General features: G+C 39.0%; 1 protein-coding gene and 1 long non-coding RNA gene across 3 annotated transcripts in view; one reads left to right on the top strand and one right to left on the bottom strand.

Moving 5' to 3' along the window:
* Nucleotides 1-11,481, bottom strand: part of LOC141565642 (uncharacterized) — a 48,136-nt gene extending 36,655 nt beyond the window's left edge. The window contains exon 1 of the long non-coding RNA XR_012489078.1: nucleotides 11,237-11,481. This is a non-coding gene — a long non-coding RNA (uncharacterized LOC141565642). The remainder of the gene's footprint in view (nucleotides 1-11,236) is intronic.
* The window catches only part of RAB7B (RAB7B, member RAS oncogene family), a 30,845-nt gene extending 16,818 nt beyond the window's left edge, over nucleotides 1-14,027 (top strand). Inside the window, exons 2-6 of one of the 2 annotated variants that reach the window (XM_074308980.1) lie at nucleotides 1,660-1,728; nucleotides 4,028-4,154; nucleotides 5,158-5,373; nucleotides 10,732-10,857; nucleotides 13,358-14,027. In XM_074308980.1, coding sequence (XP_074165081.1) covers nucleotides 1,676-1,728; nucleotides 4,028-4,154; nucleotides 5,158-5,373; nucleotides 10,732-10,857; nucleotides 13,358-13,438 — 603 coding nt within the window. In that variant the 5' untranslated portion in view covers nucleotides 1,660-1,675 and the 3' untranslated portion in view covers nucleotides 13,439-14,027. Of the gene's footprint in view, nucleotides 1-1,659; nucleotides 1,729-4,027; nucleotides 4,155-5,157; nucleotides 5,374-6,687; nucleotides 9,604-10,731; nucleotides 10,858-13,357 lie in introns of those variants that run through there. The other variant, XM_074308981.1, reaches the window with a different exon arrangement.
* Nucleotides 14,028-14,950: the final 923 nt, after the last annotated feature.

Below are 14,950 nucleotides of genomic sequence, written 5' to 3'. Positions count from 1 at the left end.
TTAAATCTTCAGAATCTGGAATCATTCCCTTTAGATCTGGATGGATCCATGCCCCAGACCACAGACCCTCCTTCCAGCCCTGTGAAGATGCAGCTAGAGCAGTATATAGAGATACTTCTCTAGATACTAGAGCCTCTGATTCCAGATTAGACTGGTTTTCTTCCCCTACTGGGCGAGCCGCATTTGGTGACTCTACCTAGACCTTCTCCATATTCTGATTATTATGGAATAATAGTAGCTAAAAGAGAACTCCAGTGGTCATTGTATCTATGCCTCACTGTATCGATCCCTCTGCACCAGGAATATGTTAAAACCTTCTAGGCAGCAGAATTATCTAATAATACACAGAACCCTGAGTAGCAAGCTCTCCACTGTCACATCACTATCCTGAATGATCAATAACTTCAGTGACTGGGCTGGAAACAGAATCAGTAGCCTGGAAATTATGGGATGGTTATTGGGCTGACCTGCTCATCGTGGACTGTGGTCAGATTTTGGTATTGGTGGGAACTAGGTTAGGTTTGTAGACCAGTTGCCACAGGGGTTTGTCCCTTCCAGGATAGTGATGTGACAGTGGTTCTGTGTATGATCTTCAAAAAGTTAGATAATTTGGCAGCTTGGAAGGTTTTTATATACTCCAGGGCAAAGGGATAGATACAGCAAACTCTGGAGTTCTTTTAGCTACTATTCTATAATAATTGTCACAATTGACATTTATATGGTACTGCTTTAAAATTTCCATTTCATTTTGTTTATATAATGTGCTTTAAATGCTATATAAATTTTTATTACTAAATCTTATTATCACATTCAGTCCTGACAATAACCTTGTGAGAGAGGTCCTAGATGTATATTATCCCCATTTTACAGATGGGGTCAACTAACACTCGCAGAATAAAGTGATTTCCTTCAAGAGCACACAGTAAGTTTCAGAAGTGAAGTTTAAACTCATTATTCCATGCTGATTATCCATATGTACGTAATATATAGATATATATATATAAGAAGATAAAATGCCCTTCAGCTAAAAGGTCTCTAGAGCTTCTGGCTACATGCTCCACCCTTGAGCAATAGCAATGGGGAAAAGTTACAAGTCACTGCAACCCTTAAATTCAAGTTCCATTGAGCTGCCCGGGAATGAAAGAAGGGAGGGCCCTGGGGAGATGGTATGTGAGTGGGCTTGGGGTTGAAAATAAATAATAAGCCTTGAAATAAGCTTTACATTTTTCAAAGAACATCAATAATGCAGGCAAAGGAGGAAGGGAGGTATTCCACATTGAACATACAAACACCACCACCATCACCATCCCACATTTCCAAGCATTGATATCTTGTTTCAGACCCTTAACCCATTCGTGGTTTGCCCCAGTCCAGCTGTTAGGCTTTTTTCAGCATTTGGTCCTACATGAACACTACAGGGTCACCTTACTGAGCCAGAGTTGGACCAAAAGACCAAGAGGTAGTAATACTCTGGAGGCCCATTTCAAGTCAGGGGCTTTCTTTTCTCTGAAAGGAAAATGAGCCAATCTGATTCTTCAAGAGCAGGTTGCTTCAGTCTACCTCATTGATAAAACACTAATTGGAAAGCAATGGGTCTGGGTGAGGATGACTACAATAGACACTGGGACAAAGATGTGGCTTATTTTTTTCTTCCCACAGATTGCCTGCTTATTCTATGGACGCAAGGAAGAAGATAGACCTGAAGCTCATCATTATTGGAGCTCTAGGGTAAGAGGAAGCCTCCCCTATGTACAGTCCCAGAATGATTAGAATTGTATCTGACTGGGAGCCTTGCCCCAAGGATAATGAGATGTCTTCTACATGGTTCTATCTTCTGGGAGTCCCTGAGCTTGGGGGTTACACTAGGGAAGGAGTCTCACCAAACTAATGTCTTTCCCATGACCATCCTGCTACTATGTGTAATAGAAAGCAGTCTTATCCAATGGGTTAAGGCAAGGAATTAAGAGACCTGGCCTTTAGGCCTGGTTCTTCCAATTAACAAGATGACCTAAGTCATTTAACTGCTCTGTGCCTTCTTTTTTTCCTCTGTTAGATGGAGATAATAATACCTGGCTCACTTACCTTAGAGGATGGTTTTACATATGTGACAATAGATGTGAAATGCTTCTAAAGCATTAAAAGTGTTGTGCTAATATAAAATTATTATTGATAACTTGTGAGCAAGTCATTCACACTAAATTATAAATTCCTTAAGGACAAAGACCCTATTGTTTTCCATATTTGAATCCTCAATACTTAGCTTAATCTATCAATATTATTGCATTTATATATCAATAATCTATAATTTCTTCCTGATGTGGAAACTCCATTCCTTCGTTAAATAAGCATTTATTAAAAGCCTACTATATGCAAAGTACTGACAACATAAAGACAAAATTAAACCATTGCTGACCCCAAGGAGCTTATGGTCTACTGGAAGGATAGACAAATAAATAAGTTAAAATACACACCAAGATACAAAGTAATTTCCAGGAGAGGACTCTTATAAACTATGCGGTTCAGGAAAGATTTCCTTGAGTTGAGTTTTGAAGGAAGCTGTGGATTCTGTGAGTCAGAGGTGAAGAAAGAGTGGTTTCTGGGCATAAGGGAGAGCCTGGACAAAAGCAAATACATGGTGATGAAATGTTGTATATAAGGAAAAGAAAGCAGGTCAGTTAATCTGGAACATTGAGTATGTGATGAACAGCACCTAGCTACAAGCCTGTTGAGGTAGACTGGAGCCATATTGCAAAGAGGGTTTTTTTGGGGGGTTTTTTTTTCTCTAGAGAGGGTGTTTATTGCCAGGAGAAACATATAGATCAGTAAGAAACCCCATTTCAGTTTTAAAACTTTTGGGAAAAGTTTTCCTTTGCGTCAAATTCAATAAGTGTTTATTGCAAAGAGGTTTTTAAATCATACAGAGATGCTTAATTTTTTTCCCTAATAGTAGCAAGAAACAGCAGAGCTTTCTCAGGAGGGGAATGACACAATCTTACCTGTGCTTAGGAATATCAGTTGTCAACTAAGTGAAGGCTGAGCTAGAGAAGAATGAAATGAGAGCCAAGGAGACCAATTAGGAGGCTATTCAAACAGTCCAAGTGATTTGAATTAGGATGTTGGCCCCTTTTATGGAGAGAAACAGATGGATATCCCCAAGGAGAGTAGGCTGAGGCTAAATGATTTACTAGTGGTCACATATCTAGTAAGTGTGAGAGTCAAGATTTGAACTCAGGTCTTTCAAGGTGAAAGTACAAAATAATATTCACTACCCCATGTTCTCTTTGAACCTACCCCACTCTTTGACACTATCCCAGCCACTCATTGACTACTGTTAATTTTGCAAATAATAATCATGATTGGTATTGTTAATAATGATGATTCTGATAATACTATGAGCTTTTGAAATCAAAAATCCTCAGTTCAGATCCCAATTCAGCTATCAAGTCACAAACTTGGATGGGCGAGTCATCCCCCTCTTTTAGTTTCCTTGTCTGGATTTGGTGATTTCTTAAATCCCTTCCAGTCCTAAATCCCGTGGCTTATGACCACATCTATTAAATTGATTCTTATACTAACTGTTTAGTAGTTGGGGCAAGTATTATTATCCCCACTTGACAGATGAGAAAATTCCCGCACAGAGTTGAAGTGACTTGCATAAGATCATTCTACTTTAATGAGTGATGAAGGTGATGATGGTGATGAGCTAAGGCAGCTGCCTCCCTCATTCTTCCACACACCCAAACTTTTAACTGCATCTGAAACATTCTCCTTACCAAATACCTGGAAGAACTCTTTTCCGCCCACCATCTTGACTAGACCCTGCCTTTTCTGGGAGCTGTCCCTAAGAGATTTCCAATACTGAGAAAGAACATATCCAAATCATAATGAGTCATTCCTCAGAGATGATGTGCAGGACCAAGAACTCTGGGGACTGGCCTCCATGGAATAAAATAGAGCACTGAAAACCTTTCAAAAATTTTGAAGTGTGTATGTGTGTGTATTTATGTATATTTATATATCCCTACAGAGTGGGAAAGACCTCCCTCCTGCATCAGTATGTCCATAAGACTTTCTACGAGGATTATCAGACCACCTTGGGGGCCAGCATCCTCTCCAAAGTCATCATGGTAGACAATACAACCTTAAAGTTACAGGTGAGCAGAGTGCCCTTCCCCACTGAATTTGGACAGAAAAAAATCTTCCCAGTCTGTCAGGCTGATTCAGATCCAGCTCTGTCCATCACCATATATGGGTCTAGAAGAGAAAAAGCATTGATTACAAATCAATAAGTTTGGGTTCTAGGACTGGCTTGATTATTAATTCTGCCATTAGTTCTGGTGGTCGTTGAGGGTAGAGACTATTTTGTTTATATCTTTGTATCCCCTGCACCTAACTTTAAACACAAGTCAAGGCACCCTAGTTCCTTACACAAGGGTTGAACTAGATGCCTGCTAAGGTCCCTTTTGTTGTTATTCAAATTCTTCATGACCCCATTTGGGTTTGTGGGTATCTTTTTTTTTTTTTTTTTTTGGCAAAGATACTAGAGTGATTTGCCATTTCTTTCTCCATCTCATTTTACAGATAAAGAAACTGAGGCAAAAGACTTGCCCAGTGTCCCACAAGTAGGAAGTGTCTGAGGCTGAATTTGAACTCAGGAAGAGGAGTCTTCATGATTCCAGGCCTGGTGTTATGCTAAGTTCCTTGCAGCCTTAGATTTCTCATCCCATGATCCTTTGTTCCTAGATACTTTACAATCATCTCTGGAATTTGAATTTGAAGTTAACTGCAAGTGCTAGGCAGATTACTTGACCTCAGTGAACCTCAATTTCTTCATCTGTCAACTGGGATTATAATCCCTGCCCTATCTAAATCATAAGCATTCTGTGAAGAGAAAATGGCATAATTAATATGAAAGTGTTTTCAAAAGTTAAATGTACAAAGCAAAGATATTATAACATTCAAAATGTTGGTCTTTTGACCAAGTAGTCAATCAAGCAATCAATATTTATTTATTTAGCATCCACTATGTGCCAGGCACAATGCTAAGCACTAGGATACAAAATGAGGCAAAAGACAGACCTGTCCTGTCCTACAATGGCATGATCAATGAGAGAAAGGAAAGTTTTTCTTTCTTCAAGTTGTGGCTTTCTCCTTCAGATATGGGACACAGGAGGTCAGGAGCGGTTCCGTTCCATAATATCCACTTTCTACAAGGGCTCAGATGGCTGCATCCTGGCCTTTGATGTCACTAACCGAGACTCCTTTCATGCCCTGGACATCTGGAGGGGGGACATTCTTCAGAAAGTAGTGCCTATGGAGCAGGTTTTCCCCATGGTGGTACTGGGGAACAAGATCGACCTGGATGACCGTGAGGTAAGAGATAAGCTGGGTGGAGTGGCTTACTCCAATGCTGTGCCTCCTACCCCAAGCTTTTTCTTTATATACTTTACCCAGTATTGGGCTGAGGGCTTAGGGGAGCCAGCCTACACCATCATGAGAGAATGAGCAAAAACCTTTGATCATTTAATTTAACAATTTAATTTATTTATTGAACCCAGATACTTTGTTGAGCACTGAAGAAATTGTTTAGGCAAGATAAGGTCTCTACCTTAAAGAAATTTACAGATGAATTGGGGGACAAAATAATATAGAATTACATTAAACTGTGGCACAAAAGAATGTATAAATGCATTAAGCAAAATGTTTTTTGAGATCTGAGAGGAGAGTGATTATTGCCAAATTGGAAATAGGGAAGGCTCCATGTAGGAAGTGATATTTAAATTGAGTTTGAAGAATGGGCAGTATCTCAGTACAAAACAGGGTGTACCAATGTGGAAAAGCACAGGATGTGTAAAGAGGGATAGTGAGTAGTTCAAGCAATCCACAAGAGAAGGAACTGTAAAGGATGACCCCCACCCAGCCCCCCAGAGTGGTGCCCAACCCATAGGGACAGGAGGAGTACCAGGAGAGAGAAATGAGCTGCCTGAGTCACAGTGCAAGAGGAGTCACAAACTTCTAGACAGACAGAAAGAGAGAGACAGAAATGGAGAGACAGAGAGCTAAGTTAACAAGCAAAGAAAGAGAAAGATAAAAACAGAGAACTCTATCAGGAAGAGAGAGAGATAGAGGTTGACAGAAGACAAGAGAGAGAAAGAGAGAAGAGACAGAAGTTGACAAGAGACAGAGAGACATACACAGAGACACAGAGAGACAGAAAGACAGATTGACAGGAGACATAGAGACAGAGACAGAAAGAAACAGGGAAGTTGACAGTGACCGAGAGAAAACTGAAATGAAGATGAGCCCTGAGAGAGGAGGTGTGGGAAGTAGGGATAGGGGAGGAAAGGAACCCAGAAAATAGGGAAGCTATGTATTTCAGCTCCCTGTGGGTCTGAAAGTATGGGGCAGAGACCTGACTATCTGTCCACAAGTCCCACCCACTGGGCTTGTGTCAGCAAGTTGTCCATCTTGGGCTCAGATGGACAATGGAGACATTGTGAGGGAGGGCAGAGAGCCCAAGAGGAGGGGATTTGGACCATGCAGCCCCTCCAGAGCCCTGGAATCAGGAAATAAAGGGAATTGTAATGGCACCTTTGATCACTGACCCACTTGCCAGAAACCCGTGGAAAATAAAGCAGTGAATATCATTATGGAGAGGAAGCAACTCAGTCCTCCCAATTTTCACAGGGCACAACTAAAAATGTGGCCAGAGTCCAGCTCGGTGCCTTCCAGTTTATCTTCAGCAAGCACGAATCTGAAGGAGAGAACCATTATAAGGGACAGAAAGGCTGCCTCACGACAGGCCAAGCAACTTTCTAGGTATTCAAGTGCCAGCTACTTCCTCTTTCCATAGGAAAGAGATCAGAAGTCCCAGACAAAGTGGGGAGGGCTGAGTTGTTGGGATTCTGGCCAGGAGTAATGAGAGCTCAGATTTTGTCAGTGTTTAGGCTTAGAAACAGCTTTCCCCATAACAGTCCTGTGAGGGTGCCAGTGCAAATACCCTCATCCCCATGGAGCTAGGGCTCAGAAAGGCCACAGGCTTTGCCTTTGGTCACACAGCAATCGCCAGAACTACATTTAACCCCAATTGTTCTCCGGACTCCAAATCTAGATCTCTTTCTGCTGTCCCAGAGATATGTTCCTTTATCCCTTTCTCTGACCAGACACTCAAGTTTCTATCATCTCTACTATGGGAAAATAGCCTTTCCTGGGAATTTGGGGGGAGAAAAACAGAGCTAGATATCAACTCAGGTGTACATGCACATGCACACACACACACACACATTCACATATCCATCCAAGGTGAGTGAAGAGGGTTAAAAGTGCATAGATTCTCCAAAAACACACACACACACACACACACACACACACACACACACACACACACATACACACCATCCCTACTACCACTCCCACCATCAAGATAGAATTTCACCCAAGGCAGTCAGATATGTGCCTTCAGGGGACCCACATAATTTACTCAACTTCTGCTGGGTTATGGTAAAACTGCAAAGTAGCAGATTCAAAACTCCTATCCCAAGGAGGTCTTAATAAACAGAAAAGCTCTTTATACAATATAATAGTGATAGTTTGCTTGGCATCAAAGAAACAAATTAGAGGCCCATTAATTGGAGAATGGCTGGACAAATTCTGGTGTGAGAATGTAATGGAATATTTATTGTGTTGCAAGATGATGAATATAGAGAACCGTGGAAAGACTTATCTGAACAGGCAAAAACACAATATACAAAATGACTTCAACGGTGTAAATAGAAAGAACCACAACCATAAGACAATAAAAAATGAGGTTGCAAAATTAAAGATACCACACTTGGCTGTAAAGAAAATCTAGAAAATTCATCCTTTCCTATTCTTCTACAGACATGAGATATAAGGCTGTAGAACGCTGCAAATAACTTTGGATTTGTTTATTGTGTAGATTAGTTTTGCTGAATTTTCCCCCCTTTTTCATTTATTTATTTATTTGTCATGAGAGATAGCTCTTTAGGTGTGGGGAAGAGATAGAAATAGGAGGAAATTTAAGTAATGTAAAAACAAAAGATGCCATTAAATTCCATTTAAAAATTATTATAAAAATGATAATAAAAAAGCTGTTGTTGGAGCAATGACTAGATGCCCAGTAGCATGGCTTCCTGGAGCTTGTATTCACAAGGCTCTGTAGAGATTATTTAACTCAGTTCTTTAGGTCTCTTTAGGTCTCTTTACCTTCCTAGAGAAGAAGTTAGAAATTAAGTTTTCTAACTTCAATTAAGTTAGAAAAGCTGAAGTCAGTGAAAAGAGCATAAGATTTGGAATTGTGAGATTTTTGTTCAATTTTTTAAAAAAGTTTTATTGATATGTTTTGATTTTACATTGCAAACATTTCCAAATTACTCCCACTCTGCCATAATAAATGAGAGCTCTTACACAAAGAAAAACAACTAAGCAAAACTACCTCTCATCTGAAAATGCATTCGGCATTCAGTATCTCCTATCTGTTTTTAAAGTTTTTTTTAATTAACAGAAATCTACCTTTTCTCCCTCCCCAACCCCATTTAAAAAAAAAGAAAGAAAAGTAAAAAAAAAAATTGTTTGCAACAAATTGACATAGTGAAGCAAAACAGTTCTCTCATTGATATGTGTATGTATGTGTGTATTTCCCATCCCCTATCCTAAATCCTTTATCCCTCTATCAGGAAGATAGGTAGCATATTCCATTATCTTATGAATCAAGGATGGCCTTTTTATTGGTCAAAGTTATTTTATAACTTTTAAAGTTGTTTGTCTTAACAGTATTATTGTATTCCCCCCCACATTTCTGCTCATTTCATTGTTCATCAATTTATAAAAATCCTCAAGGTTTTTTATTTTTCTAATTTTGATATTATATTATAAATTGTTCTTCTGGTTGTGATTACTTCACTCTTTATCAGTTCACAGAAGTCTTTCCATGTCCCTTTTTCAGTTATTTATTCATTTCTTACAATGCAATAGTATTCCATCACATTCATATACTGCAATTTATTCAATCAGTCCTCATTTGATGGGCATCCTATTGGTTACCAGGATTACTAAAAAGAGCTGCTATGAATATTTTTGTACATATAGAATATTTCCTTTTTCTTTCATCTTTTTTAGGTATAGATTTAGCCACACACTGGTTAGTAACTTTTTATATATGCTTCTAAATTGCTTGCCAGAATGGTTCACATTAACAGCTCCACCAAAAGTGCAATAATGTATATTTTTCCTACATCTCCTTTACCATTAATCATCTCCCTTTTTCATCATCTTTGCGAATCTGATAAGATGAATCTCAGAACTGATTTAATTTGCATTTCTCAGAAACTGATTTGGAACAGTTTTTTCATATGGCATGGATTTTTTTCCCTTGAGAACTATTTGTTCATACCCTTTGATCATATATGGATTAGGGAAATGCCTTTATTTTTATAAATTTATATTTTATAACATGTCATAAATATCTTTTAAATTATTCTTATATAAATTTTAATCAGTTCCTTAAATATTTGGAGATGAGATCTTCATCAAAGAAAATTGTTACAAAATTTTCCTCCCAGTTAATTGTTTCCCTTTTAATCTTAAATCTGTAGATTTATTTATGCAAAAATTTTTAAATTTTATGTGATTGAAATGATCTTTTTCATCTTTTGTGATCTTCTCTATCCCTTATTTGGTCATGAACTTTTCTTCTTTCCATAGATATGTTAGATATTTTTTCTGTTTCTTTAATTTGTTTATGATAGGACATTTACTTATGTCACATACCTATTTGGTATTTATTTTTGTATAAAGTGTGAAGTATTAGTCTGAATGTAATTTTTTCTGTTATATAACTTTCCCAGAAATTTTTACCAATAATTTTATCACAGCATCTGGGGGTTTTCTGTTTATTGAATACTAGGGTATCATAAACATTTACTTATGTGTGTTGTGTACTTAACTTGTCTTACTAATTGATCTCTTTTTTCTTAAGTAATATCAAATAAAATTAAAATCAAATTTTAAGAAGTACTACTTTGAGATCTGCTACTGCTAGGCTCTCTTCCTTCCCTCTTTTCTTTTCATCATTTCCCTTGAAATTCTTGGTTTTTCTGTCTCAAGACTAATTTTGTTATTTTTTTTTCTACTTTTATAAAGGAATCATTTGATAGATTGAGTACTATGACATCAAATAAATAAAATATTTCAAATAATGTTGTCATTTTTGTTATATTGACTATCCTACCCCTGAGGCAATTAATATTTTTTTTCCAATTTGTTTGGGTCTATCCTTATTTCTATAAACAGTTTAAATCTCAACTCTGATAGTTTTTGGGCAAACTCATTTAACCTTTCAAAGTCCCACTCTCGGGGCAGCTAGATGGTGCAGTGGATAGAGCACCAGCCCTGAATTCAGGAGGACCCGAGTTCAAATCTGGTCTCAGACACTTAACACTTCCTAGCTGTGTGACCCTGGGCGAGTCACTTAACCCTAGCCTCAGAAAAAGAAAGAAAAAAAAAACGGTCGCACTCTCCTTTCCAATCAAATGAGGATAATAATTCCTATATTTCCTGATATAAGGAAAACTCTTGCTACATTCTTGGTAAGCCTCAGTTCTACAGACATGTGAGCTATGAGGACCATTATTCAGGAGAACAGAAGAATCTGTTGCAAGAAGAAACCTCAGAAATCTTGGAGAATAGTGTCCATCCTTTTCCATTATGCAGGTGTCCCAGGAGAAAGCCCTAGACTGGTGCAAAGAGAAGGACATACCCTATTTTGAGGTCAGTGCTAAGAATGACATCAACGTGGAGCAAGCATTTGAACTGCTGGCCAGACAAGCATTGGCCCAGGTTAGTGGCTGGGGTGGTCAGTGTTCAACATGGGTTAGCTTCCTGTGGGTCTCTTGGGACTGGAGCAATGGAAGGGGCACTGAGTTTAGATATTCCTTCAGACACTTCTTATTGCCTGAGTCAGTTCGGTCAAGAACAGTCTCCAGGGTCTCAGTTTCCTGAGGTGGTACAGTAGACAGAAGAGCATTGGACCTGGAGTCAGGAAGACCTCAGTTTTATCTGGCTCAATACATTAACTATGCGATCCTGAGAAAGTCACTTAAAATTCCATCTGCCTCAATTTCCTCATCTATAAAATGAAGATAATAATTAACGCTGACTTCCCAAGGATGTTATAGGATAAAATAAGACAATATTTGTAAATGCAAATTCTTCATACCTTGTGCTTTGTAACCTCCTTCTCCTCTGGGAGCCACTGACACTGATTTCCTTATTGTTCCCTGAAGAACAATTCCATATCCAAGATCTGATCATTTTCACTGGTTATCTCTCGTACCTGAAACATTCTTCTTTCTCATATTTCTCCTGACTTCCTTTAAGTCCCAACTAAAATCCCACCAGGGTAGCCATATGGTGCAGGACTGGTCCTAGAATCAGGAATGCTCTTCCTGAATTCAAGACCAATCTCAGACACTCACTAGATGGGCGAGTCACTTCACTGTATTTGCCGAATGAGCTGGAGAAGAAAATGACAACTCCAGTATCTGCCAAGAAAATTCCAGATGAGATCACTACTGAACAATTCCTAGGAACCTACTTGTATAAAAATGATTCTTAATCAGTGAGGCACTATTAAGAGTTTACTATATGCCAGGTACTATGCTAAGAAAGCCCTGGATATTCCCAATACCCTACTTATTTCTTCTCTAAAGTTATCTTGAAGAGACTCAACACTGCCTATTTTTTCACCAAAAGAAAAAAAAAAAAGGAAGGAAGAGAGGCAGGGGTGGGGGAGGAGGAGAGAGGAAAGAGAGAGAGAGAGAGAAAGAGAGAGAGAGAGAGAGAGAGAGAGAGAGAAAGAGAGAGAGAGAGAGAGAGAGAGAGAGAGAGAGAGAGAGAGAGAGAGAGAGAGAGAGAGAGAGAGAGAGAAAGAGAGAGAGAGAGAGAGAGAGAGAGAGGAGAGAGAGAAGAGAAAGAGAGAGGAAAGGGGAGGAGAGAGAGAACCTACTTTGAATTCAGTGCTAAGAATTTTATCTCTCCAGCTTGTTGCCAGCCTATTAGGAAGTCCCAAGATTGTTGGTGAGTTTCCAGTGTCTTACCTATATCCCTAATCAAATCATTAACAAACTAGCTATCTCTTCTTTCTCTACTCAAAATGAGGAACTGTCCCATACAATTCTAGGTAGTTAGGTGATAAGGTGGCTAGAGCTGAGCAAATAATAATAATAATAACAATAACTGAAGTTTATATAATACTATGATTCATGTGCTAAATGATTTACAATTATTATTTCATCTGATCCTTACAATAATCCTGCAATGTAGTATCAATTCATTTTTTAAATTAATTTTATGATTATAACATTTTTGACAGTACTTTTGCATAGGTAATCTTTTACAACATTATCCCTTGTACTCTCTTCTGTTTCAAATTTTCCCCTCCTTCCCTCCACCCCCCTCCCATACATATTAAATATGCTATAGTATATCCTAGGTACAATATATATGTGCAGAAATGAATTTTGTTGTTGTTGCAAAGGAAGAATTGGATTCGGAAGGTAAAAATAACCTGGGAAGAAAAACAAAAAATGTTAACAGTTTACACTCATTTCTCAGTGTTCCTTCTCTGGGTGTAGCTGATTCTGTCCATCATGTATCAATTCATTTTACAGATGAGGAAATTGAGGCAAACAAGTTAGGTGAGCTTGCTCTTTTTTATATGTAATGAGAAAGGCACCAGTAGATGCAATAGTTTCTGAACTATAAGTACAGGTGAGAATATTGGGTGGGACAGCAGATCAGATGCGATGCTACATATATTAAAATGTTTGTGCTAATAATTATTAGATTCAAAAACTTTTTAAAATTACTTTAAACGAGAACATTTCATCTAATATCCAGTTCCTGCTTAAAAAAAAATCCTTTTATTTACAGATTAGGTAAAATGAAGATTTGAAAAATAGGGAAGATTTGAAGGAAGGAGAAAAGGAAGGATAGAATTATGAGAGTTTTCTTTGTTTCACCCCAATCCAAGGAGGCTGGAGCCCTTTGTCCCTTTAACTGGTAGCGTCTAGCAAAAATGTAAGACCCACCACTCTGCCTACACTTATACTATCTCCCAGATCACCATAGTTAGGATGGTAAATCTAGATTAGTTGAATCCACTCAAGCACTCTAGGTTTCTAGTTCAGCCTATTAGAGAATCAGGACAAGTTGCTCTGGGTCTCAGTTTCCTCATTACTATAATGGGAGAAAAAATCCCAGCCTTTCTAAGACATTAGAAATAAGAAGATCTATACCTCTCTGGATATAATTTCTGTTTTCTCCTTTCTTCCTGCAGCATCGAGGGATTTTTGATAACTACTTGACTGATTCTATCAAGCTTTCACCAGCAGGCAAGCCTAAAACAAAATGCTGCTAATGATGGAGAGTCCTCTCTCAAAAGACTAAGGCTACCCTAGGAAGAGGGTTGCTGATTGTTCAGGGCTGGGACTGGGGAGAAGATTGGGATTCCTTTGCCCCCACAATCCCCGACCTCTGTCCCAAGCTGCAGTCCCTGGTGACAAAAGAATTTCGATGAGACAAAAGGACAGCAGTGCACTACCACTGGCTGAGAGCAAGAGAATAGAGGATGCTAGTGGACCCATAATAAACATTCCCTCCTCCTGGAAGACAGCAGAGGGATGGAAGATTTCTGAAATCATGAAGCTCTCGAACTGGAAGAAGTCTTCAGTGCTACAGTCTAGAGCTCAGACAGGATTCAGCAGCCTTGTAATCAGGCCCCCTCATTTATAAAATGAGGAAACTGAACATTTATTTAAAGGGGTTGAGTAACTTAGCTAATGTCACGCAGGTAGTAAACATCAAGCAGGATCTGAATCCAGGTCCTCTGACTCTTCTTTTACAGACTCCATTTTACAGAAAAGGAAAGTGAGATAAGGAACGAAAGTGCTTATCTATGATCACATATGGCTAAAACTAGAAACTAAGTCTATAAAATTTCCAGTCCAGTGCTTTCCTCCATCCCAGATCTTTCCTTTTGTCAAATCCTTGTTGAGAATAGTGGGGGTAGAACATTGGAAATAGAGTCAGGAAGATATGGATTTAAGTCCTACATGACTCTGGGCAAATCATTTTTAATTCTCCTGGCCTCAGTTTCCTTAAAATGGGAGAAATGGACTCAATGACCTCTAAAAATCCTTTCCATCTCTAGATCTAGGATCCTATGTCTTCACACATACACACACATACACACACGCTTTATAATTATCTCCTAGCCTTTCCATTCCCCATGTCACACTAAGTCACCTGGCCCTGGATATGGAGAGCCCAACTCAATGGACATTTCTTTGTTGGATAGAGATAGACAGAGACAGAGAGATAGAGAAACAGAGATCAGGGAAGAAGAGAGGGAGGAAGGGAGAGAAGAAGGAGAAAGAGACAGGGAGACAGGGAGGGAGAGATTGAGGGAGAGAGGAGGGGAAAAAAGGGGAGGGAGAGACAGGACCGACAGACAGAGAGAAAGAGGAAGAAGGAGGGAGGAAGCAGGGAGGGAAGGGAGAGACAGAGTTAGACAGACAGAATGCATCAGCCTTAGTCTTTTCTGTCTAAGCCATACCTCAGTGCCAATTAAGGCCTTTGGGATTGAGCCAGCTACCTTCTGAGAAATACAGTCTTGTTTCGGAAAGTACCAAAGAGCCATAGACCAGAATATTGGGAAACACCAGTTGTAGTCCCAGCTGTGCCAATTATCAAGCCAGCCACTACAAACCTCACTTTTCTTGTCTACAAAATGAGGGTGATTCTATTTGTCTTCAAAAGGTTATGTTAGGCTCAGATGAGACAACATGCCTTGAAAACTCCACTCTGTACCAATGAGCATTACTATTTGTTGTCTGCTTTGGTAAGGTTCTAAAGGTACCACCCCAAGAGC

This window comes from Sminthopsis crassicaudata, chromosome 4, assembly GCF_048593235.1.
Source record: "Sminthopsis crassicaudata isolate SCR6 chromosome 4, ASM4859323v1, whole genome shotgun sequence".
Taxonomy (NCBI): Eukaryota; Metazoa; Chordata; class Mammalia; order Dasyuromorphia; family Dasyuridae; genus Sminthopsis; species Sminthopsis crassicaudata.
This window is presented reverse-complemented; position numbering and strand designations above follow the sequence as displayed.